Source organism: Pristiophorus japonicus, chromosome 5 (assembly GCF_044704955.1).
Source record: "Pristiophorus japonicus isolate sPriJap1 chromosome 5, sPriJap1.hap1, whole genome shotgun sequence".
NCBI classification, from domain to species: Eukaryota; Metazoa; Chordata; class Chondrichthyes; family Pristiophoridae; genus Pristiophorus; species Pristiophorus japonicus.
The window spans coordinates 39125790-39153183 of NC_091981.1; the positions used below are offsets into that span (position 1 = coordinate 39125790).

The window sequence follows — 27394 nt, forward strand, 5'->3', positions numbered from 1 at the left end:
ATTTTTATGACTTTTACTATTTTGTTATGTAGACCCATAGTTTTCATAAAAACTGGAAACTGGGAGATAGGAAAGCTCTTTGTAGGATTGAACAAAACAAAGCCAGGATAGAACATGTTTGCTGATTCCTATCACAAAGAAATAGTTAGTATATATTATTTATTTTTTTAAGTTATAAAGAGGTGAGAATGTGCTGGATGATTTTACAAAGATCACCTCAATTAAGGAATGAAAAAGCTTTAGGAAGACAAAAGAAATTGAAGAAATTGACAATATGTTGATTTTCACTTCCTGGACATCTCTGCATGTTCCTTATATTCCATTTAAAATCTTTTCATACATAAGAATGTTGTCGGTTGCAATTCCCTGATGATGCAGCTTGTTAAGGCATTAAGACGTTTAGCAATGCAGACCAACAAAGTCCCAGTTTTGATCCCTAGGTCTTGGCTATATTAGCTGATCTCATCTGGGCATCAGTAAGAAAGCTATTAATTTCCTCAGCATTGTTATATTAGAGAGGGGAAAATTGGCAGGCTTATACTAGAAATTCTTGCAAGATATATGTATGTCAGCTTATGTTGGATGAAGATAGGAACAGGATTTGGCTCTGTTGTCCCCATGGTAAAATTGTCTGCTAATATTCGTGTTCTGGGCACAGATGTAAGAATGGACCCTTGGACAAAGTACTGGAGGTGTTACTGATTACAGATAGAGAACAAGAGTGAGTATGGGAACTGATATATTAAGGTGGTAAACACACATAAATTTCTATTTGGTACAGGATACAAAGATAGTAATGAGCCTGTGCAAATTGCTGAAGAATCAGAGACATTATTTAATGAAGGATTTTAAGAAAGTGAGTAAAACTGAGTTCTGGTTTCAGCACTAATGATACGGTGGTGGTCTCGTCACAATCTTGTAGAGGACTAACAATCCAGCTTCATTTCTTCATCGTTATTGAGAGTAGACTCTGCCACAAAGTAAGTCATCCTCATCAAGTCAACTTGTATGAATAGTTTTCAGGAGCAACGAGTGAGTTTTCTTTGCAATTTTCCAAACGTGACTACAGTATTGCATCACTGGGCTGGGATACACAATACACATTGAAACAACTGTCCTGGGATCAAATATCAGTATATCCATACATCATCTTATCTATTTGTTATTCTACATGCTGTGGAATATCAGAATGCTCAAGTGATGGTGCATTTTATCGTAATTTACGTCACTAAATTGTTTATAGGAGAACTGAGAATATTTTTATATAGATATTGGTATTTTAAAATATAATCACTGATTCTTGGAAACAGAACAAGGGAGAAAAATAATGAGTTTTATTTGTCCATCTTGCTGTCTGTGTCATTTAAAGTTGATACACTTTCACTTTTTATGTAGAATGTTATTGATTTGAATAAAAATTATTATTGGCCATAAGAAAATATGTTATTAAATTACAAAGTGCCCAGAGTTTAACTTGGGGAAGAAATCAGGTAGGCAGAAGCAGAGTTAGACAACAAATCGTGCTGACCTCAGAAGAGTGAAGCATGGGAGATGTTACATCCAATCCCCAGCTGCAAGCCCCTCGTCAGTTTCCCACCCAAAACCGGTGGAAAGCATAGAAACATAGGCCCCAAGTTTCCACATGATTTGCTCCTGATTTTTAGGAACAACTGGTGGAGAACGGAGTATCTTAGAAATCGCAATTCTCCACATTTAAGTTTTCTGCAGTTTTAGTCATGAAGAACAGTTTCACTTTTGAACAGAATTTTTTTTTCAAAAGGGGGCGTGTCCGGCCACTGACGCCTGATTTGAAAGTTTCTACAGTGAAAATGTACTCCAAACTAACTTAGAATGGAGCAAGTGAAGATTTTTGTCGGCCTGAAAAAACCTTGTCGACACATTAAAAAATCAGGCGCAGGTTACAAATTAGGTGTCCAGAACGAGGTGGGGGGGGGGGGGGAAGGGAAGTCATTACATTCTACAATAAATCCTTAGTTATACTTATACAAATATTATACAAATAATTCCAACCTGAATAAAAATTTAAGGCAAAGAAAGGATTAAATAAACCATGTTCCTACCTGTGTGCAAGTGCTTCAGGCAGGCCTTTCAGGCAGGGAGAAGGCTGCAGGAAGCCTCACGAGTTGAGGCAGCCGTTCCCGACGGCAGGGGGGGGGGGAGGCAGTGAGGGCCCGACCGATGGCAGCAGCCGTTCCTGACGGCAGGGGAGGAGAGGCAGTGAGGGCCCGACCGATGGCAGCAGCCGTTCCTGATGGCAGGGGGGGGGAGGCAGTGAGAAGGCTGCAGGAAGCCTCAGAAGTTGAGGCAGCCATTCCCGACGGCGGGGGGGGGGGGGGGGGGGAGGCCCCCCTGCCGTCGGTCGGGCCCGTTGGGAAACAGCTGCCTCAACTTCTGAGGCTTCCTGCAGCCTTCTCACTGCTGCAAGAAGCCTCAGTGCTGATCATGGAAGGGCAATGTGCTTTTATTAAACAATGTTAAAAATTGAACAGCTACAAAGAACTACAAAAATGGCCGAGTGCCAATGTTTCCTTCACACTGTGCGTGCGCGAACGCTCCAACGCGCACGCGCAGGGTTGCCGGCACGAAAAAACTCATTTAAATGGTACCCGCTCCCTCCTACTTACAAAATTGGCGCAAGTGGTAGGCTCCGCCCTCTGGGCGCCGCGCCAAGCTGACATCGAGCTGCAAAGCGCGCGAGAATAACTTAGCTCTGCATTTCTCCTTGACTCTTCAATTCTTTTAAATGTTTCAACTTACAGCTTATGTTGTACACTGCACTATGCTATGTGAAATAAATGTGAACATTTGTAAGATTTTGAAAATATCCAAGGGGTATTTCAAATGGAATTATTGGAAATAGGTTTTGACTGCATCAATTAACCCTTGAAATGGTATTTACTAACTGAGTTGCTTTCCTGTTGCATTTAGTGGAGTGCTAGGGCCACTAGCTCCTGACATGTGGGTCGCATGCAACTGCTAGCAATCCCAGAATAAACTTGTCAGATTTACTAAGGCTGCTATTAGGAAAGTCAGTGGGTCTGGAGGCTGGTCTTGGTGAAAATGGTGATCCCAGCAGCCAACTGAGCACAATATGAAAACGCTTTAAGAATTCGAAAGAAATAGGTCTGGATGAAAATATCACAACTCAACCATATCCTAACTCATGAAATTCTCAATGAGACAATTATAAAGTAATTTTTATGGGAATCAGCACGATAGGAAGAAAAAGGCTAGACCTTCAGGTGGCCTATCCAGGTAGCTTTTGATTGACAGTTCTCAGCAAAGCTTCTGGTATAACTTGTGATGCAGTCCAGGGGGCAGCTCTTCAGTCATTTTGATTTTTTTTGATGGGATTTTAAGCTAGTCTCGCTCTTTTCCTCTTTCTCTTGCTCTCTTTCTAGTTTCACAGGTAGTAAAGCAACCTAGAATTGTTAGTGAATAGGAAGATCTGGGTACAGATTTCCCCTACTATAGATATTGGGTGGCCGGTGGGCAGAGTGGCCCACTGCCGCTCGATAGTCACAGTGGGAGGCCAGTCTATTTTGAGAGCAAGGCCTCATTAACACTCGGCCAACGGCCTGCTGATAGAATATGAATGCCCCAGCTGCCAGCTCCTTGTCGTAGAAAGGTAGGTCTGGGGCCTGAGCTGGTTTTGTGAAGCTGAGAGAAGCACCCCTGCTCCTTCTGGCCCCACAATAATACAGTAAAACTTCCTTTGGGCTCCTCTTTGGCTGGATCATTAGCTGATACTGTTGCTTTGCCCAATGCTATCCTAAACTGCCAAACAGGGTCCTATGTACTTCATATCACCACCATTTGGATGTTAAAAGGGCTGGCTGACTGTCCCAAATGGGTTTTTAGCCACCCAGCAACAGGCCTGGGGGAAATTGCAGCAGCCACAATGACAGCAGGAATGGAATGTCAAGTTATTTCTCACCATTTTCGGTCACTACTGACCCATCTCTACCAAGTGGAAGGCTTCAAAATCACTCCCTATGGCATGTTGTCTGACCCAGATGAATAATGGATTCTGTAGTGGAATCAGAAATGCAAAAAAGCCTAGAATCTATATAAAAACAGGAATAAGCCATTAAATCCCTTGAAGCCTGTTCCACCATTCTATCAGATCATAGCTGATCTGTACCTGAACTCTATTTATCCACCTTTGCTCCATATCCCTTGACACCATACCCAACAAAAAGCTATTGATCTCAGTCTTGAAAATTTCAATTGTCCCAGAATCCACAGCTTTTTGGTGGAGCGAGTTGCCGATTTGCATACCCTTTGTGTGAAGAACTGCTTCCTGATTTCACTCCTAAATGGCCCAGTTCTAATTTTAAGATTGTGCCCCCTTGTTATCGATTCCCTCACCATAAACTATTGACCTCAATTTTAAGTCTGGGTGGGATCATTGCATATAGGAAGAACAATACGTTCTCCCCACATGCAGCGATGTAGCATTTGCATGACGAGGCTCTTAGAGAATTTTACCCCCGGACCTCATTTAAATATTCAGGTGCCAGTTCCCGGCGGGAGTGAGAATTTGTGGAGCAGGAAGCTGCCGGAGACCCACGGGAATACTCCCCAGCTATCAGGTAAGTGATGAGGGTGTGTGGGGGGGGGGGGGCAGGGGTTCAGAGGTGCTCATGATCGGGGTGGTGGGAGTGGAAGCACAGGGCAAGAAGGGCCTGCTCCTCATGGCCAACAAGGAAAGTTAAAAAATAATTTTAAGCTTACCATGCTGGGTCTGATCTGGCCATTGATCTAGCATTCGGAAGGTTTGATCTGGCGGGGAAGCCACCACTGCTCCCCTGCTCAGACCTTGGTTTGAAATCGCAGATCTAGACTCTAATGATGTCATCAGAGCCTGACCTACATATTTAAAGAGGACCCCGCCGGCTTGAACCGGTGTCCTTGTTGCCTGCAATTTAAAATTGTAGTCGGATCAATCGGTGCGGGAAATCGAGAGAATCCTGCCAGAAATTAACATCATACATATATTATACACAGTCAGTTAAAGGTTATAAATGACATAAACTGTCTGAAGTGAACTTCATCACCTGAACACTTTGATCAGGTTAGAGGCTTCTAGCTGGTTAAGAGTCATCATCTGGATATTTTAATGGATGGTTAATAGAAACATGATTTAATTTTCAATGAAGAAATTATTTGTGAGGTAAGCTATAAATAAATTCTCAAACAGTTTCAACTCTTCTACACTATCCACATGTAATAATCTGGCTTAATTGTCACAAAATCATTGCACTTTTAAAGGCCCCTTTACCAGATTTTCCATTCATCAAAATGATTTATATCTTACATAATTCTGTACTTTTGATATTTAATGCAGATTTCAATATTTTCAGAAATAGAAGTTCACAAAATCTGTGCATCAATTTAATTCCCATTTAAAATTAAATTTACACCTAGCTTTTAGCACTTTAATCTAGAAAATGTACAGTATAAAATAAATACTCTGTGTAGAGCACAGAGATATCCCATTGATTGCCATTTATGATATGATTTATGTCCCATGGTTCTTCGGCATATATACTTTCCATACAATATGCTTTGACAAATAATTACTCACCAGGTTTAGTTTGGGTGCACAGCAACTGAGAAATTATTCTGGATAAACCTTTCAAAGTGCCAAAATCCAATGCATAGTAGTATTTCTCTTCTGATCCTGTAATCGCCACAAGTTCTTGTTTATTGGCACCAGCTACACCAATGGCATAGACTTCAACACCATCATTCCTGAAGGCTTGAGCTATGCCTGGAATGTTTTTTGAATCTGTGACTTTTCCATCAGTAATGAGAATAATGAGCTGCGGCACCTTGGTTTTGCTTTGACCACCCTTTTTTGCATCTAGAAGTTGTTTTGCGTGTTTCAGAGCCTTTACTGTGTTTCTAGATCCACGCGTCATTTTCTGCAGTCCTAAAACTGCACCTCTGATTTCAGCTTTGCTTGTGAATTTATCAAGATGGAATATGGTCCGTGGGTTGGTTCCATACACAATGGCTCCAAATTGAACATTATCCCTGTCAACTTCAGAACGATTCACCACTGCCATTAGAAAATGCTTCATGCTGTCAAACTGAGGTGTGGTTATGCTGTCTGACCCATCCAATACAAATACAATGTCTGCAACTTCTATTCTCTTGCACTCTGTTTAAAAAAAAGTCAGCAATAAATAATCAGGCAACGACAAGTAGAAACAGAAAGAAAAGTAAACTGCAAATGCTGGAAATCTGAAATAAAAGCAATGACAAAATGCACAGTCGATCTGTCAGCATCTGAAAACAGAAAAGACAGGTAAATGCTTCACATGTAGACTGGAAACTGGAAGATAAATGAGCCTCCTTCATAGGTCAGAACAAAGCAAAGAGAGGAGAAAAGAACAACACCTAAAACTCAAGGTTTAAACATGCTGATTCTGATTACAAAGAAGTTGATGGATTTAATAATAATAGGCTTTTAAACCCACTAACTGGTTCTTTGTGATTAGTTACTGGAGTCCTGACATTTACATATTGTTCTTCCCTCCCACTTTATTATCTAGTCCTATAAAGGGATTGCTCATTCACAGTCTGACAAAGAGCCTGAAGCACTAACTTAATTTTTACCTTTTCAGAAGGTGTTCAATTCTGGGCACTGCACCTCAGGAAGGATATATTGGCGTTGGAGGGCTCACGGTGCAGATTCACCAGAATGATACTGGGATTAAAAGGGTTAAATTAAGAGAACTGATTGCATTGACTCGGCTTGTATTCCCTTGGGAAAAGAAGATTACGTGGTAAGCTAATTGAGATGCTTAAGATGATTAAAGTATTTGATTAGGTAGATGGAGAGAAACTACGTTCCTATTTAACATCGGATGAGAGGTGCTTTCATCGCAGCCTGGTATAGCTCCGTGGTTGGTAGCAGTCCTCCAGTCTCTCCCCTAATGCACTCATAATTCATGAGTATGTTCTTTAAGTACAGGAGGGAATACTGTAACACAAAAGCCTAATACTCCGAATGCTGGAAATCTGAATTCAGGGAATACTGTAATCCTTATTTCTTCTCTACATTCAATGTAATCCAATCCATGTGAGCTGCATTTCTCTTGTGCCATTGTTACCTCTAGACTTGACATTTCCAACGCACTCCTGGCTGGCCTCCCACATTCTACCCTATGTAAACTTGAGGTGATCCAAAACTCGGCTGCCCATGTCCTGACTCGCACCAAGTCCCGCTCACCCATCATCCCTGTGCTCGCTGACCTACATTGGCTCCCGGTCAAGCAACGTCTCGTTTTCAAAATTCTCTTCCTTATTTTCAAATCCCTCCATGGCCTCACTCCTCCCTATCTCTGTAATCTCCTTCAGTCCCACAAACCACCCCCCCCCTCCCTCCGAGATGTCTGCGCTCCTCTAATTCTGCCCTCTTGAGCATCCCTGATTATAATCGCTCAACTATTGGTGGCCGTGCCTTCTGTTGCTTTGGCCCCCAGCTCTGGAACTCCCTACCTAAATCTCTTTCTTCCTTTAAGACGCTCCTTAAAACCTACCTCTTTGAAAGTCCGCCCCAATTTCTCCTTATGTGGTTCGGTGTCAAATTTTGTTTTATAACACTGCTGTCAAGCGCCTTGGGAAGTTTTACTACGATAAAAGTGCTATATAAATGCAAGCTGTTGCCTGAGTTGGTGCTTGTTTACCAATTTAGTGGTGCAAAGATGGTTGAATCTTATACTAAAACTATCCTGTTTGAACTAACCTAAATTCCTGTTATACCCAACTTTTTCCAGTCAAAACGATTATTCATTTCTGTGTTACTTAATGTACCAATGATGCAATTAGGTCCATGCAGCAGAGCAGGTCTACAGTTGTCCTGGTTAACCCTTGCCACTGGATAAAGGTCTAGCTCTGTCAAGCCCGTGTGGTGGCTGGTGTGCAACGATCACCACACGTTAAAAAAATTCACGCACTGGCATCTTCCACACCCTCAATTGGAGTTCAGGACTGGAACATCGGGTCCTTCATTGAAACATCTGTGAACTCGTGGAAGCAAGTCATTCTCTTCGAGGGACCGCCTATGATGATGATTTCCTCTGGTGGAGGAGTCCAGAACAAGGAACATATCCTTAAAATTAGAGCTAGGTCTTTCAGGGTTGATGTCAGGAAGCACTTTTTCACACAAAGGGCAGTGGAAATCCAGAACTCTCTCCCCCCAAAAAAGCTTACTGATGCTCAGTCAATTGAAAATTTCAAAACTGAGATTCAATTTTTGTTAGTTAAGGGTATTACCTCCAATAACTCGACAGATTGCAATATTGTTTTGAATAGTCTTGAAGGGCGTTCGTATTCTTCATTATCTGAAATGGTGGGGAAGATGCATTGTGTAATGTTATACTGAGTCTTATAAAACAGGAAAGTTGGGATGAAAGGAAGGGTGCTATAATTAGCATCAGATAGGAGTGCCCTCCAGATAGAGAAGGGGGGAAAAAAACACAATCATGATTTCAGCTCCTTATTATCCAGTGACCCCTGGGAAGTATGAATGGTTGGACTATGGCTGAGAACAGGATGAGGCTTAGCTCAGAGTCAAATACCCTACCAAGCTCACATGTGAAGAATGCCCACTTGGCTGAAGTACTGGAAGGCTTCTGACATCAAAGTTACCATAACACAACATCTTCAGGAGAGAAGAGAAAATCAGCAATGAATCTAACCAGATACACAGTTGAGGTTAATTTTCTGATTATTCCCTGGTGGTGATTAATCTTGCCCTCTGACAGCACATATTGGAAAATTGTTTGGAGTAATGGAATGAAACTGCAGGCAGCGCACCCATGATTTTCCAATATTCGTTACCAGTGGGCAAGGCTCCCAGCGGCAACACATATTTGAAAAGTTCCTCCCACTGTTGAATCATTCAGCTAGTTTTTAAAGTAATTTGGAAACGTTTTAAACTCACCTTCAAATGGACTGCACACTTCAAATGAAATTAATTTATCTAAGTCTTTCAGTGCATCAAAGTTCTCTACATGATAAACTTTATCTTGGGATCCTGCAATGTCCACAAGCTGACTGTTATTACAATTGAAGATACCAATGGCAAAAATATGAATCCCTTTATCCCTTATGGCTTTAGCAGGTTTATACACCTCATCCTGTGCCTCTCCATCTGTAATCACGATAAGGTATTGTCGTTCACCAGGACGACCCCCTCTTGAGCTATCAAAGTATTTTGTTGTAAAATCCAGTGCATGACCTGTAAGTGTCTCTTCGTTCAGCTGCTTAATGTTATGAATAGCTTTCAGTAATTCTGTTTTGTCAGTATATTGATCGAGCTGGAATTCCAATCTTGTTTGTTCGCTGAACTGTATCACACCAATTTGGACTCTGTTTACACCAACCTCTGTTTTATTGATTAACGTTTCTATAAACTTCAGGACTTTGTCAAAATTGAGAAAATATATACTTCTTGATCCATCAATTAGGAAAATGATGTCTGCCACTTCCAGTTTACTGCAAGCTGTGGGAAAATAAAACAAAAAATGTTTGTTTGCAATGTTGCCATTTGATACTAAATTTTTAAATTGGTTACATCTATTCAATCTCTCCATATCAATGTAGAATAGCAAAGGCTGTTAGAGGCTTCACTGTGTTGGTACCCCCATTGATACCACTGTAGACCCTGCTACTATATGCCATGTTTCTTTTGAAAGTGACATTTAGCAAATCTGTGGTGGAAGATTCATGTAATGCTGCGTTAGTTTTCCTCTACTGTCTTGACATACACAATGCAAATTTTAAGAGAATTTTTATTTTTAAAGTCAATACTTTCATTCTGACATCTTTATGCAGTTATATCTGTATTAATACAGGGCTCAGTATGGCTTCCGGTATTGCATACAACACCATCAACAATTAGGCTGACATATATACATATATACATACTGGGTGGACTTTCCGAGTCTTCTCACAAGGCGAGATACCTCACCTACTGCCATTGTCATGTCCATGATTTACCAATTGCCAGCTGGCGAGATCTCGGAAAATCTACCCCATTATGTAAAGTAACAGATGAAAAAATTGTGATTTTCTACCTTACCTTACTGTCAAGTCGCAATACTTCTTCCTAAAGTTCTTTTGATTTCTCAGCCAGTATTATTATACAGGAAGATGGCCCCCAGTAAAAGGTTAGCAAGTACTCCTGTGTAGGGTCTCAAGTATAGGCCAATCCTTCAGTGAATCCAACCCTGCTCTCTGAACATCTTTCCCAAAACCCTTTGCCTTGTTTCTCATCTTCAAAAGTAGTCTAATAACTGTTCTCTTTGATCATATCTTTCATCCCTTTTCTTGATCAATCCACTATTTTTATCCTTCTTAAGCAGTCTAAGACATTTTGTTTACATGAGGATAACGCTACAAATAAAATTTGAGTTGGTGGTGAAGCTAGCAGTCTTAACTCTAGTACCAATTTTCATGACCATTGCCTCCAAGGAAACATAGAAACATAGAAAATAAGTGCAGGAGTAAGCCATTCTGCCCTTCATGCCTGCACCACCATTCAATAAGATCATGGCTGATCATTCACCTCAGAACCCCTTTCCTGCTTTCTCTGGGTGCAAACATTAACAAAAAGGGGTAAAGTTCTGTTTTGCTAGGTTACTGCCCCTTTTATGTTCCCCGAGAATTTTCAAGGCTTCCGTGGGGCACGGGCAGGGAAGAGAATAGATGTAGACTTGTATCTGCAGTAGCCACTGAGATGCAAAAGAGACAGGAGATTTACACCTCATTTTCTAAATGAACATTCCCCGTCTGTCACTGTGCAAGAGCACCAAGAGAAATATGGTGCTGTCGCCAGCCAACCTCCCACCACGTGGAAGGTCTGTGGCATCCCTGGGGCAGGCTACAGCTCAAAGGATGGTGACTTTTTTGTTTAAACTTCCCCTCCCCCCTCCCCCACTCCCGTCCCAGACATTTAGGTGTAATCAGTACATTATGGCAGCTAATCTCCATTCTGTCCCTTCTGCTCTCTAGGCCCTGTCAGGAAGTGGGGCCTGTGCAAGGGCTTACCCCACAACTATATTAATGGCCCAGGACTGGAAATCCTCCTGCCCCTGGTCTTAGTCAGAAGCAGTGCACTTTAGATGCATTTTTCCTGGGGTATAGTGAACCAGGAAAATCAATCTTTAGGCACCCAGTGCCCTCTATATAAAGTACTAAGACAGAAAACTTCCCATGTTTGATCACTTCAACAAAAACAGAGAATATCTTACCTTCTTTTGTACACATGTCCCGTATAACTTTATGTTTTATTTTTGTCAAAGCGTCATAGCTTTCAGTGTGAAAAATCCTTTCTATTGCTCCTCCAATATGTAGAAGTTCAGAGCGTTCAGCCTTTCCTACACCAACAGCATAAACATCTATTCCCCTTTGCCTTAATTCTGCAGCAGGTATCGAAACATCATCCTGTGACGCTCCATCTGTGATAGTGATCAGGAAGCGGCGCACCCGATCTTTACGACTTTTATCTGCTTCACTAAAGAGATTCTTCATATATGTCAATGCTTGACCCGCCACTGACTGCCCTCCTCCAATCAATCTAATTTTGTTAATTGCAGCTTCTATGTCCTTTTTAGTTGTATATTGAGAGATGTCAAATTCTGTCTGTGCAGTATATCCATATTGGACAACACCAATCCGAACTTTGTCTCTGCCAATACGGAATATGCGTACGATATGGAGCATGAAATTTTTTATGTCTTTGAGATCCTCAGGTTGTATTTCGCCTGATCCATCAAACAGGAAGAAGATATCAGCTTCTTCAGTATCAATGCAGCCTGAAAAGACAAAACAAACTGACTTCAGGTACTGAAACATAAAATGAGTACTTTAACACCTCCTTTCGAGGCTCAAAAGCCTAATTTTGCCCAATATTTTCTCGTAACACAGAGATTATCTCTTCTCTGCAATGCCTTTAGTGTATGAAAATCTCCCATGTGTCTCAGTGACCAGAATTGAACACCTTATTCAAGCTATGGTCTGATGAAAACACTATCAGCTTTGATTGCAACTATCTTTGGCTTATATTCTACCGTCTTAGCTATGTAATTTGAAGACCAGGCCCTCAAAACTGCCACCAAGCTCATGGTCTACAGGGCTGTAGTAATACCCGCCCTCCTGTCTGGCTCAGAGACATGGACCATGTACAGTAGATACCTCAAGTCGCTGGAGAAATACCACCAACGATTTCCCCGCAAGATCCTTCAAATCCCCTGGGAGGACAGACGCACCAACATTAGCATCCTCGACCAGGCCAACATCCACAGCATTGAAGCACTGACCACACTTGATCAGCTCCGCATGCCAGACACGAGACTCCCAAAACAAGCTCTCTACTCGGAACTCCTTCACGGCAAACGAGCCAAAGGTGGGCAGAGGAAACGTTACAAGGACATCTTCAAAGCCGCCTTGACAAAGTGCAACATCTCCACCGACACCTGGGAGTCCCTAGCCAAAGACCGCCCTAAGTGGAGGAAGTCCATCCGGGAGGGCGCTGAGCACCTCGAGTCTCATCGCCGAGAGCATGGAGAAAGCAAGCGCAGGTAGCAGAAAGAGCATGCGGCAAACCAGTCCCAACCACCCTTTCCCTCAACAACCATCTGCCCCACCTGTGACAGGGACTGTGGCGCTTGTATTGGACGGGAGTTGACAGAGAGAACACGGGACCTGGTCCCATCAATAACATTATAGAACCTTTCTTTTATTCTAGCCCCTGTTGCTTTATAACATAAAATCTATCAGCCAACTGAGGTGAACTCCATTTCCTGCCTCATGGAATGACATACCCTCGTTCTGCTTCTACTTGTACTGTAGACCAGAGGGGGAAAACATCCATGATTTATTAACCCTGACATTACAGCAATGTACTTGTATGGAACTTTTCTCATTTTATTCTCCCATCTCTATTCTGCAGCATGTGATTAGTGATCAATACTGGTTGAGAAATTACAGGCCCTATCACTATAAATCGCTATAAATGCCCTTAATTTGTCCTCAACAAATACAAATGTGATTAGATGATTGGCAAGAATCAAAAAGGCCCTTCAGATCATTCACAAATTGATTCTCCTGACAGCCTTTTACTATAGATCTTCCCTGTGGTGCTGAGTTATTGTGGCTTTTCTTCAGCGTATTTTTGGGCCAGCGATCATTTGGGCAAATTGTGGGCGAAATGCCGAAAGTAGTGTCGGCGATAATCTGGGCCATAAGCGGGAACAAGTTTCCATTATAAGCACTATTCTCAGCCTTGCACGAGGATGACATATTTTTTTTTAAGAGTATGCCAGGTGATGCAGCTCATTCAGCAGTGCCGAAAGTTGGGCCGGCGATAAATGGGCAATAATCGGGCGCTAGTTTCCAATTTTCAGCAAATATGGGCAATAGCCTGCATCTCAGCTCTTATATGGGCGCTAAATGCGCGATGATGTGCCGAAGGTTTCTCTCTCCACAGATGCTGCCTGACCCGCTGAGTATTTCCAGCATTTTCTGTTTTTATTTCAGATTTCCAGCATCTGCAGTATTGTACTTTTACTTTAAACTTGTCTGCATTAAATTTCATCTGACATTGTGCTACCCACTTATATATTAACTGAGCTGCTTCTTCAATCCCACTGCCCCTGCTAGTTTGTTATCATCTACAAATTTGAATAATCTGCATTGAGTTTCTGAATACAGTTCAATTATTTAATTTAGGAATAGCAGCAGTCCCAACAGTGAGTCCTTGGCTACCCCTCTCCAACAACGTAAGTCCTCTAACAAGTAGTCATTGGGATGAATTTCCAAGGGCCTTCTCCCGATTGCTCACCATAACTTTGGCAGAAGAGTTGCAGAAACGCCAAAAAAATAAATACTGTTTAGGCCATTTTTCTGGTGTATCGCTCTCAGTTACAGTCGACAATAGGTACAATCCCTGCAGTAACTAAACCCATTGTTTTCTATTCTGAATCCAGTTTCTTACTCATGCCTAAGGTTTACCCTGATTCCTCACAGATTTGAGTTTAACTCCTAGGCTTTCCTGAGTAATGTCTCTAAATTCTTTTGGTGTTCAACTGAAAAGATGTTTCTCTACCTAAAATCTCTGTACAATCAGAATTCAGAAATTTGCACTTCTCACCTTGTTGAAGTTGATCATTTTGTTCAGCTCTTACTGTAGTCTCTTCCACAATCTCAACACAAATTTTCTTTTGGGTAATTCTTTCAATGGCTTTTAAATCTTCAAAAACATCTATACTTGAAACAAAAGTTTCTGGAGGATACGAAGCAATATTCGTAAGCTCACTGTAAGTAGCATTTTTTGTTCCCACGGCGTACACAGTAACACCCATACGTCGAAGGGCAGCAGCTGAGTTTTTGACATCATCGATGGAGTTTCCATCAGTGATCACAATTGCAATTTGAGGAATTCCTTGTTTGTTCCTACTGCCAGCTCTTGGCACAAAGTAATTCCTTTTTATAAAGTCAAGAGCAACTCCCGTAAGTGATATTCCTCCCCTGTAAGGTGTATTTTTAATGTGTTGGAGAATGTCATCCTTGTTCTGAAATGTCATAAGGTAAAACTCTGCATGCGGGACAGTGCTGTACTGAACCAAACCAACTCGCACTTTTTCAGCACCAATATCAAACACCTTGATAAGATTTTGCAGAAAATTACGGATCAGTTGAAAGTTTCTTATTCCAATGTTGCTTGATTCATCCACAAGCAAAACAATATCAGCAACTGAAGCAGACTGGCACACTGAAAATAAAGAAAACATTGTAAATGCACTGTGTGGCACTTTCCAAAAGGTCAGACATGTACTCAGTAATTAAAAGAACCGAGTGATTATCTGCAACAACTTTTCTGTGTCCTTCTGCACATGTGCACGTTAGGCTCCGCCCCATTTTTGTGCAAGCGTACCTGATCCCCTTAAGTGCATGCGTGATGTCAGAGCTTTTAGGTGTTACAAATAAACACATCTTTAAAAGAATGTCGAGCCCGTATTCCTTTTCCTTCACCTGGATGTAAGGGTTGGGGGGGTTATTTTCCTGTACGTGGTTGTACGGGGTGGGTTCCTTTTCCTGCACCTGGATGTACGGGGGGGGGGGTCCTTTTCCTGCACCTGGATATACAGGGGGTGGGGGCAATCATCAATTTTTGCCTAAATAAAGTCAGTGGACCGGCCACGCTGCCTGCCTAATGCTGTCATCAGGGAGACCCGAAGGACTTTTGTTTCAGGTCTCTTAAATTCCACCAGCGAGCTTCAGTTGCCAAAGGAGAGTCCCGCTGCAGCTCACAGACAGTGGGAGGGTGGGAAATCAGTACTCCTCTACGAACAACCCACACTACCCCTCATAGATTACTTCCCCCCTCAATCATTAGTAATTCGCACCTGTACCCAGCCTCCAACAAGCTTTCAATTCCCTCCCTCCACCCAGCAGCACTTCAACAACCCCTCCACTGAGCAGCATTTCAGCCACTCTCACCCAGTCCCGGTCAAGCCGCCACTGAAACTTGCCACCCCCACACTGTGCAACATTGCTGACCTCCATTTCCCCGTGCCCCCCCCCCCCCCGCCCCCATAATTTGAAATTTAAATTCTAATTTTATAGAGCAATACTAGCATTGTACCCATCCTCTCCAAACTGACAAGCGTTTTGATATTTCCCGTAACACTCAGCAATATCTCCCATTCCCTGCACTGGGAAACATCTCAGCAACAGCCTCACACAACACCCACAATTCTGAGTAACTTTTCACCGCTGCCCTCCATACACAGCATTTCTGCCCTTGTCGACCCACTCAGGACCAACATTTTTGCTTTCCCACCTACCATGTAGCAGCTCAACATCTCCTGCCAAACTAAACAGCTGTTAACCTGATCCCCTTCCCTGCTGAGCACGGACATCATCCTTGCTATCCCCATCTACGTCCATTCTTAACTACCACGTTCCCCTTTCCTCCACCCTCTCTTTTGCCAGTCCCCTCTCCACCTCCAAAACCCCCATTATTGTCTACCTCCTCTTAGCTTCCATTCACTCCTCTCAAAAGGCCAGCGGCAGTCGGAGGAGCAGCCAGCGGGAGCGGGAGGCTCGAGGCCTATAAAAGGCCAGCAGCAGTCGGGAGCAGCCAGCGGGAGCGGGAGGCTCGCGGCCTATAAAAGACCAGTGGCAGATCGGAGGAGCAGCAGTCAGGAGAAGCTAGCTGGTGCAGGGACAAAAGGCAAAATAGAAGTAAAAAGAAATCGAAGTGTGATGTCATAACCAAGGGGTTAAGTGATTGGCTGGTTGTTTGGTGAGTATCTTTTCTTTTTCTTTTTCTTTTTTGATCAGTAGGAAACCTTTGGCATTGTTGCCAAATTAAGTTAATCTAAGGGTTAAGTCATGGCAGGCGAGCCCAGAGCCGTGTCATGCTCCTCGTGTGCTATTTGGGAAGTCAGGGGGTCCCTGGCTACTATGTGTGCAGGAAGTGTGTCCAGCTGCAGCTCCTGTCAGACCGCATTGTGGCACTGGAGCTGCGCATGGATTCACTCTGGAGCATCCGCGATGCTGAGGACGTCGTGGATAGCATGTTTAGTGAACTGGTCACACCGCAGGTAAAGGTTACACAGGCAGATAGGGAATGGGTGACCATCAGGAAGAGCAAGGGAAGGAAGGTAGTGCAGGGGTCCCCTGCGGTCACTTCCCTCCAAAACAAATATACCGTTTTGGATACTGTTGAGGGAGGTGGTCATCAGGGGAAGGCAGCAGCAGCCAAGTTCATGGCACCAGGGGTGATTCTGCTGCACAGGAGGGCAGGAAAAAGAGTGGGATTCGATTGTAAGGGGAATAAATAGGCATTTCGGTGGCCGCAAACGAGACTCCAGGATGGTATGTTGCCTCCGTGGTGCAAGGGTCAAGGACAGCTGCCGGGTATTCTGGAGGGGGAGGGTGTTGTAGTGCATATAGATCCCAATGATATAGGTAAAAAATGGGATGACGTCCTACAAGCTGAATTTAGGGAGCTAGGAGTTAAATTAAAAAGTAGGACCTTAAAGGTAGTAATCTCAGGATTGCTACCACTGCCATGTGCTAGTCAGAGTAGAAATAGCAGGATAGTTCAGATGATTACGTGGCTTGAGGAATGATGCAAGGGGGAGGGATTCAAATTCCTGGGACATTGGAACCGGTTCTGGGGGAGGTGGGACCAGTACAAACCGGACGGTCTGCACCTGGGTAGGACCGGAACCGATGTCCGAGGTGGAGTGTTTGCTAGTGCTGTTGGGGAGGGTTTAAACTAATATGCAGGGGGATGGGAATCTATGCAGGGAGACAGAGGGAAGTAAAAAAAGGGACAGAAGCAAAAGGTAGGAAGGAGAAAACTAAGAGGCCAGAGAAATCAAGGGCAAAAATCAAAAAGGGCCATATTACAGCATAATTCTAAAAGAACAAAGAGTGCTAAAAAAACAAGCCTGAAGGCTCTGAGTCTCAATGTGAGGAGCATTTGAAATAAGGCAGAAGAATTAACTGCGCAGATAGCTGTTAACGGATATGATGTAATTGGGATTACGGAGACATGGCTCCAGGGTGACCAAGGCTGTGAACTCAATATCCAGGGGTATTCAACATTCAGAAGAATAGAAAGGAAAAGGAGGTGGGGTAGCGTTACTGGTTAAAGAGGAGATAAACGCAATAATAAGGAAGGACATTAGCTTGGATGATGCGGAATCTGTATGGGTAGAGCTGCGAAACACCAAAGAGCAGAAAACGTTGGTGGGAGTTGTGTACAGACCACCAAATAGTAGTAGTGAGGTTGGGGATGGCATCAAACAGGAAATTAGGAATGCGTGCAATAAAGTTACAGCAGTTATCATGGGCGACTTTAATCTACGTATAGATTGGGCTAACCAAACTGGTAGCAATACTGTGGAGGAGGATTTCCTGGAGTGTATAAGGGATGGTTTTCTAGACCAATATGTGGAGGAACCAACTAGAGAGCAGGCCATCCTAGACTGCTACTTGGGTAATGACAGAGGATTAATTAGCAATCTTGTCATGCAAGGCCCCTTGGGGAAGAGTGACCATAATATGGTAGAATTCTTCATTAAGTTAATTCAGAGACTAGGGTCCTGAACTTAAAGAAAGGTAACTTCGATGGTATGAGACGTGAATTGGCTAGGATAGACTGGCGAAAGATACTTAAAGGGTTGATGGCAGATAGGCAATGGCAGACATTTAAAGATCACATGGATGAACTACAACAATTGTACATCCCTGTCTGGCATAAAAATAAAACGGGGAAGGTGGCTCAACCGTGGTTAACAAGGGAAAGTAGGGATAGTGTTAAATCCAAGGAAGAGGCATATAAATTGGCCAGAAAAAGCAGCAAACCTGAGGACTGGGAGGAATTTAGAATTCAGCAGAGGAGGACTAAGGGTTTAATTAGGAGGGGGGAAATAGAATATGAGAGTCAGCTTGCAGGGAAGGACCCCAGCTATTTACAATATACATTAATGATTTAGACGAAGAAATTGAATGTAATATCTCCAAGTTTGCAGATGACACGAAGCTAGATGGCAGTGTAAGCTGTGAGGAAGATGCTAAGAGGCTGCAGGGTGACTTGGACAGGTTAGGTGAGTGGGCAAATGCAGTATAATGTGGAAAAGAGTGAGGTTATCCACTTTGGTGGCAAAAGCAGCAAGGCAGATTATTATCTGAACGGTGACAGATTAGTAAAAGGGGAGATGCAATGAGACCTGGGTGTCATGGTACATCAGTCATTGAAAGTAGGCATGCAGGTACAGCAGGCAGTTAAGAAAGCAAATGGCATGTTGGCCTTCATAGCGAGAGGATTTGAGTATAGGAGCAGAGAGGTTTTGCTGCAGTTGTACAGGGCCTTGGTGAGGCCACATCTTGAGTATTGTGTGCAGTTTTGGTCTCCTAATCTGAGGAAGGACATTCTTGCTATTGAGGGAGTGCAGCGAAGGTTCACCAGACTGATTCCCAGGATGGCAGGACTGACATATAGATCGACTAGGCTTATATTCACTGGAATTTAGAAGAATGAGAGGGGATCTCATAGAAGCATATAAAATTCTGACGGGATTGGACAGGTTAGATGCAGGAAGAATGTTCCCGATGTTGGGGAAGTCTATAACCAGGGGTCATAGGATAAGGGATAAGCCATTTAGGACTGAGATGACAAGAAACCCAGAGAATTGTGAACCTATGGACTTCTCTACCACAGAAAGTTGTTGAATCCAGTTCATTGGATATATTAAAAAGGGAGTTAGATGTGGCACTTATGGCTAAAGGGATCAGGGGGTATGGAGAGAAGGCAGGAGTGGGATACTGAAGTTGCACAATCAGCCATGATCATATTGAATCGTGGTGCAGGCTCAAAGGACCGAATAGCCTGCTCCTGCACCTATTTTCTATGTTTCAATCCCGTCCCCCAACCTCTTCCCCTCCTTTTCTCCCTGCCCCTCTTTTCTCCATTTTTCCTTCCCTCTTCCACTCCCCTCTCTCCCCTTAACCTTCCCTTCCTCTCCCCTCCCAATCATCTTCTCCACCTCTCACTCCTCATCTTCCATTCTCTCCTCTCACTTCCCCTCCCACTTTCTCCCTTGCTACCTCATCCTCCCAGACCCCTTTTCCCTGGCTCTTTTCTCTCCTGCCGTCCACCTTCTTTCCTTTCCCTTTCCTTCTTTCCCTTAACTTCCCCAACCTCTTTCCCTCCTCCATCCCTGCCTCTCCCTTCTACTCATTCACTCTTCCTTCTTCTCTCCTTTCACCCCTCCTCTCTTTCCCTCTCTGCTGTTTTCTCTTCCCTCCTCTTACCCTCTCCACCTCTCATTTACCAATCCCCTCCTCTGTCCCCTGTCCACTTCTTTACCTCTCATGCTCTTTAAATTGTATAATACTTTGATTAGCCCACAGCTGGAGTACTGCATGCAGTTCTAGTCGCCGTATTATAGGAAGGACGTGATTGCACTGCAGAGGGTGCAGAGGAGATTTACTAGGGGGATGCTGTCTGGAATGGAGAATCTTAGTTATGAGGACAGATTGGATAGGCTGGGTTTGTTCTCATTGAAACAGAGGAGGTTGAGAGGAGACCTCATCGAGGTGTACAAAATTTTAAGAGGGCTGGACATAGTGGATAGTAAGGGTCTATTTCCATTGGTGGAGGGGTCTATTATGAGAGAGCATAGTTTTAAGGTGGGTGGTGGAAGGTTTAGAGGGGATTTGAAGGGGGGCCTCTTTACGCAGAGGGTTGTGGGGATCTGGAACTCGCTGCCTGGAAGAGTGGTGGATGCAGAAACCCTCACCTCTTTTAAGAGATGGTTGGATGGACACTTAAAGTGCAGTAACCTGCAGGGTTACGGACCTAGAGCTGGTAATTGGGATTAGATGGATGGTGCAGATATAATGGTAAGTACTGCAGGGAATAGAATATGGCCAGAGTGATCTCCTGGACTAGTTTCGATCACCTGGATGGGTCAGAGAGGAATTTTCCTAGATTTTTTTCTCCCTAAATTGGTCTGGGTTTTTATATGGTTTTTGCCTCTCCCAGGTGATCACATGGCTCCGGTTGGGGTGGAGTGTAGAATGTTTCAGTATCAGGGCTATCGCAGTTGTGTGAGGCAGACTGGTTGGGCTGGGTGCTTTCTGCCTTTCCGTCATTGTTCATAGGTTTATATGTAACCTTTAGGGCTGCTGACCAAGGGTCGTGCCGGCGCGAACACGATGGGACGAAATGGCCTCCTTCTGCATTGTAAATTTCTATGTTTCTATGTTTCTATGCTAAATGTTATCATCTGGATGTGAGGGAAACGGACTTATGCAAAGGGAAACCTTTGGAAATAGTGACACAATGTCATCTCACAACCACCCTGTGAACTCGCACTGTCTACTTTAAAGGATTCTGTTTGTTTGGAATAACAGGTGGTTTCAAGGGACTATACACCTATGGGTCTCTTCATCATGCACTCATTTGGGGTGGGAAGGGGGAGAGGGTGGAGAGTGGAGAATGCCCATGCCATGCACATTCCTTTAACATTTGGGGGGAGCATTTTAACCTAAACAAAAAGGGTGGGTTTGGAGTGTGGGGGGTAGTTACATTGTTAAAAATCGGATTCCCAACCTGAACTTGCCTCCAACCCAATCATTTCCGATTTTAACGGAGGAGGGACGGAGCAAGATGGGGGCGGGCACGACAATTTAAATATCATAATGAGGCTGGGAGCCTCTTTTTTAACCTCCATTTTGCTTTTAACTGCATGTGGATGGGTTTTACATAATTCATAAAACACAGCAAGTGCTGGATCCAGGAGGTAAATGACTTTATTCCTACTTCCTGGATTCAGGGTCCCTGCCTAACCCACCCCAACCGATGATGCTGAGGCCGGCCACGATCCTTTGGTGGCCGGTCACGATCTTTCCTTCACCACCCTGATCATTCGGCCCTGATCCTCTTTCTGCCACCGCCCCCCCAACCTCCCCTCCCCTGGCCCCCGATCATCTGCCTGACCCTGACCAGATATCCTTTTAACGGCCCGTCCCAGCCCAATCTCTGGCCGATCCCACAATTAGCAATGTCAAAAACAACCAGTTAATCTATTTTTTGTTGGCATTGGTTGAGGGAGTTATTTTAGCCAGGACAAAGGGAGAATTCCTGTCTTTTCCTCAAATAATGTCATGAGAGTTTTTAACCAGTGGAGCAGGTCTATGGAATTGTAATTTAATACAATTTAATACAGTTTAATGTCATATTTGAGAAATGGTATATGTGACAGTACAGCACTCCTTCAGTACTGCATGATTATGAACCCTATTCAGATAGTAGGGCTTGAACCTTCTGGCTCAAAGGTGACAATGACAACATAGAAGTGTGTTTACGTTGTATATTTAGTACCTGCTGACTTTTTATGCTTTATATCAGTATATAATTGTAAATAAAGATCTGGGTTGTCTTAGTTTGTAAACCACTGGTCTCATAATACTCCTGTGAAGTGCCTTGGAATGTTTCACTACGTTAAAGGCGCTATATAAATACAGGTTATTGTTGTTGTTGTATGGTAATATTTTGCAAAGAGCTTGGTAGCAAAGCAGGAAAGTGTTAGATTCAGTGAGGGGCAGCATCCACTTATAGGAATGGCCGTTAGATGACTGAAGGAGAAAATGATCCAATAAAAACCCAAAACTCTCACACATGCGTTCCATGTATATTTTTCCCTTGGTTATTTTACCCATTTCCTCCTTATTTCCTTCTAGTTTAAATGGCTCTGTATTAAAGTTTTCAAAATTGAAATTCCACAGAGTTTCTCCTGATTGTCCATCATAACTTCAGAAGATCCACGGAAACCCTGAAAAAGTGACATAAACAATTTCTCCACAGGATTCCGCAGATCTTCTGTTGAAATTAAAGTAAATGAACAGAACAGCCATGGAAATTCAGCCCCTTCATGTTCAAGTCCAACTTCCAATTCCAAATCCAACAACATTAGTCACTCCTTTTGAATAAATGATTATTTTCCCCAAATCCATCCTCGGTATCAATGAAATCTACATCTTCCTCCCAGTGTCATATTAACAACTTGGTCAGGATAAGTCTGCTGCTAAACTCTAAAAGTTGACCTTTTACTTCTGTCCAAAAACTGTTCCCAGTGTCTTCAAACTTATTGCTCAGTTTTGTTGACTGCCAATACACAACTTGGAGAGCGGGAGGTGGTGGAAGAATAAAAATGGTTAAAACTGACTCATTATTAGAATTCTAACACAATTAAATGGCTTAGATTTACCTGGCGCTTTATACATTTTCACAAATATAATGGATTGGTGTGGTTGTCACTTTAATTTACAATGAACATTAATAATAATCAGGAAGTGATAGAGGCAGGTTTTCACTAAATTACGATGTTTTCATTAGAGAAATATTTCAAATGAACCATTTTGTAATAAAACACCACCTCAGTGGATTATAATGTTCTTCACAATGAAACTAAATAAAGACAGATAGCTCCCACTTCCAGAACAAATTCTGAACTGAAGGAAAGAGGAGATTAACCATTACCTGCTGGTGCTTTGATCTCTTTCAGCACAAACGCTTTATGCGTTATTGTTTTGATTGCTGTAGACATACCACTAGCAGACTGCATAAGTTCGTCAATGGCATCGACCTGCACCACAAATGGATAGCTTTGAAGATAGGCCATTTTTGCCTGATCTCTTTGGGCTGACTTCCCTATACCAATGGAAATAACTCTCACACCATCATCTTTCAAAGCTTTGGCAGCCGTTTCAACATTATCTTGTGATGCAGCAGAAGTAATTATTATCGCAATCTGAGGAACGCCGTTATCCTTTCGGCTTCCAGCCGATTGTGTGAAGAATGTTTTGTGCAGAAAATCAATGGCATGTCCTGTTCTCAGCGCTGCTCCACCCTTGAAGACATAATTCCTCCGTAAGTAATTCATCACCTCCTCTTTTGTCTGAAATTTATTCAGTAAGAATTCAGTTCGAGAATCCCCACTGTACTGAGAGAGTCCAATTCTGTAAATATTCGCTCCAACATTTAGCCGATCAACAATCTCTAAAATAAAACTCTGTATACGCTGAAATCTTGTCCGTCCCATATTTTGAGATCCATCGACCAGAAACACAATGTCAGAATAAGATTGAAGACCAGCTGTTAAATTAAAACAACAAAGAATGAGTATATGCAGAGAACTTTCACTTGTTAACAGAACCATTAATATTATTAATGAATGAATGGCTTTACCACTATTGCACTACCAATTTATTTAATGAAATTGTTATATTGAAAGATTCCAAAAACAGGCAAAGCTACTTTTAATTTGTTTGCCAAACTAACATATTATGCCCAGACCTGATATTGTCCTTTCCCATATGGGAGTTCAGTTTGAATACTAATAAAATGATAAATAAAATGAAAGTCTCCTCTGTCTGCTGATGCAAAGCCCCTACATGAAATGATTTTGGAAATTCAACCCAGTAGGCCCATAACAAAAAAAACATCCTTAAGTTGAGGCAAAATTAGGAATCTCACTCAAAAGGTCAACAGGTTGGCTGATGTAGGAAATGGGAAACCTCACAATGGTGCAGTACTGGGTACTCTTCTGAGTTTAGGATTGTACAGCAAACACAAAGTAGATGGAGCTTTATATAGCAGCTAGTTATACAGTACCTGTCAAAAATGTGTGTAGTGCTGACACGGGTGAGAATTTTAACCCCCATCCCCCTGCTCGGCGGAAACTAGCAGGGGGGCAGTTAAAATGGAATAGGACTACCCACTGTTTCCACTCCATCCTAATTTTAACGAGTCTGATTTGCAGGCGTACGAGTGGCCCGGCTGAATCAGGTGGGAAACTTATACAATTATGCAAATTAGTGTCCGACTAAGTCAATAGGATCCTGATGCCATCTTAACCAGAATATCAGCGGGGTCCCTGCAGTGGCCACCCGAACAACAAGAACCTAGACTGAAGACCGAAGAGGCCTTTGCAGGCAAGTTTCAAACATTTCTTTGTGGGGCCAGGAGAAGCAGGAGTACTCTTCCAGGCCCCACATGGATAGTGTAGGCCTCCACTTGTCCGAACCCCAACCCACAAACTGCTGACCACCCCTGTACCCCATCTCACCCCCGTCCTCGCTTTTTCATCCAGAAGTTAAAAGTCCCAACCAAGTGTCTGAAATTTGAATGTGTTCACAGCCTTAACATTCCTCACCTTGATGAGCACAAGAATGCATGAAAAGCACAATGTTCTCTTTATATTCTTCTACTGATGTAATCTCAACCGGATCTCAGTTTTGTGCTTTGCTATCTGTTTAACTAGTGACCACTGAACAGCTTGTGTGCAAAAATTGGGGCAAATTATTTTAGCAAATGCATTTGGTGTGTCACCAGAACTTTGCACATTTAAATACTCAGTTGCCAGATGGAATATATTGGCCCAGAATTTGCGGTTGTAATGACGTTGAAACCGTAGCATTCACCATCATTACTATGTAAAACTGACAGTATGGGGGCTGAAATTGTCCCTCTCATTAAGGCCTGTTACCACTACAAATCAGCGGCCACACTGCACAGTGGATTGGCCGCCAACTTTTCGTGCAATGGCCGCTACTAGCCCAATTGCCCTCCCAAGGTTTCCCAGCAGTGTCCCGATCACCAATGCTGCAGTAACTCGACCCGCGCCAACTTTTTTCAAATTTCCCACCCAATCCATCTCCAATTGCACCCGCGCGGACCCCAGAAAATTCAAACCAACGGCTTTGGTCTTCCCAATATTTTGTTGGAGGAAATTATTGCTCATTTAGTACTGGATATCGGACAAACAGTCAGACAATTTAGAGAGAGTGGAGGGATCGAGAGAGATGGTGGTGAAGTAGAGCTCAATACTTGCTCTACTGAGTTCTCAATGTCACTTGTACTGCTGTAAAAAAGCATCAGAGGAGGCCAGCTGTCCCGACCATTGGAGAAGAACAACAGCTGGAAGGAAAGTCCTCAGTAGGCCACTGTTGCAAGACTAGTTTAGTATGGTATTATGAGGCCTAGCTGGAGGTCCCTGCATAGCCACATTCTTTACTGTGTTGTGTGTCCTGGGGAGACCCATGGAAAAATAGAGAGGTCATAACTTAACAAAAATAGAAAATATTTATCATGTATTGCAGCTTTAAAGTTCTTTTTTATTCGTTCATAGGATGTGGGCATCACTGATAAGGCCAGCATTTATTGCCCATCCCTAATTGTCCTTGAGAAAGTGGTGATGAGCCGCCTTCTTGAACTGCTGCAGTCCGTGTGGTGAGGGTACTTCCACAGTGCTGTTAGGGAGGTGGTTCCAGGATTTTGACCCAGCGACTATGAAGGAACAGTGCCAACCTGAGGATGCTGTAACACAGGATTACATGCATGCTAAACAATGGAAACAGCATGCTATTGACAGGGCTAAGTGATCCCACAATCAAGGGATCAGGTCAAAGCTCTGATGTCCTGCCACACCCAGTGGTGAATGGTGCTGAACCATTAACCAAATAACGGGAGAAGGCAGCTCCATTAATATCCCCATCCTTAATGATGACAGAGTCCAGCACTTGAGTGCAAAAGACAAGACTGAAACATTTGCAACCATCTTCAGCCAGTAGTATCGAGTGGATGATCCATACCAGACCCCTTCTGAGGTCCCCACTATCACGGAAGCCAGGCTTCAGCCAATTTGATATCAAGAAATGGCTGTGCGCAGTGGATACAGCAATGGCTATGGGCGCTGATAACATCCTGGCTGCTGTGCTGAAAACTTGTGCTGCAGAACTAGCTGCGCCTCTATCCAAGCTGTTGGAGTACAGCTACAACACTGGCATCTATCCGACAATGTGGAAAAATGTCCAAATATGTCCTGGCCACAAAAAGCAGGATGAAGCCAATTCGGACAATGTCATGTCCCATCAGTCTAAATCACCAGCAAAGTGATGGAAGGTGTTGGTCAACAGTGCTATCAGGCATCACTTACTCACCAATAATCTACTCACCGATGCCCAGTTTGGATTGTGCCAGGACCACTCGGCTGCAGACCTCATTACAGCCTTGATCCAAACATGGAAAAAAGAGCTGAATTCCAGAGATGAGGTGAGAGTGATTGCTCTTGCCATCAAGGCAGTATTTGACTCAGTGTGGCATCAGTCATACCTAGTACAAAGGAAGATGGTTGTGGTGGTTGGAGGTCAATCATCATAGCCCCAAGTCATCGCTGCAGGAGTTCCTCAGGGCAGTGTCCTAGTCCCAACCATCTTCAGCTTCCCTCCATCATAAGGTCTGAAATGGGGATGTCTGCACAGAGTTCAGTCCCATTTGCAGTTCCTCAGGTAACGAAGCATTCCATGCTTGGGCTTATAGGTGGCAAGTAACATTTACGTCAAACATGTGCCAGGCAATGATTATCTCCAACAAGCGAGAGTCTAACTGTTATATATGTAAACTTGTATTTACTCTGTACAGCCATCAGAGGGCTCATCCCCGGGAGTCCCAAGGGATTCCATAATCCCTTGGGAGCACAGGTATTTAAGGAGGCTAATCAGGTTGGAGAGGCATTGTGGAGACCTGCAATAAAAGACTAAGGTCACACTTTACTTTGAGCTCACAGTATTCATTCTAACTCTTTCTCCATACACAACAACTGGCGACAAGATACAAAAAGCGAACCAAAAGATGCAGAGAACAGTGGGCATCCTGGAGAAATTCTCGGAGGGAGATGATTGGGAAACTTTTGTGGAGCGACTCGACCAATACTTCGTAGCCAACGAGCTAGATGGCGAAGAGAACGCTGCCAAACGAAGGGCGGTCCTC

At 43.3% G+C, this 27394-nt stretch overlaps 1 protein-coding gene across 1 annotated transcript in view; it reads right to left on the reverse strand.

Moving 5' to 3' along the window:
- LOC139264304 (collagen alpha-6(VI) chain-like) overlaps positions 1-27394 on the reverse strand; it is a 266694-nt gene that overhangs the window by 230258 nt on the left and 9042 nt on the right. Inside the window, exons 2-6 of the mRNA XM_070880548.1 lie at positions 23105-23719; positions 14192-14812; positions 11292-11855; positions 8981-9541; positions 5612-6190 (exon numbers count right to left, since the gene is read on the reverse strand). Of these exons, the coding sequence (XP_070736649.1) occupies positions 5612-6190; positions 8981-9541; positions 11292-11855; positions 14192-14812; positions 23105-23666 (2887 nt within the window). The 5' untranslated portion in view covers positions 23667-23719. The remainder of the gene's footprint in view (positions 1-5611; positions 6191-8980; positions 9542-11291; positions 11856-14191; positions 14813-23104; positions 23720-27394) is intronic.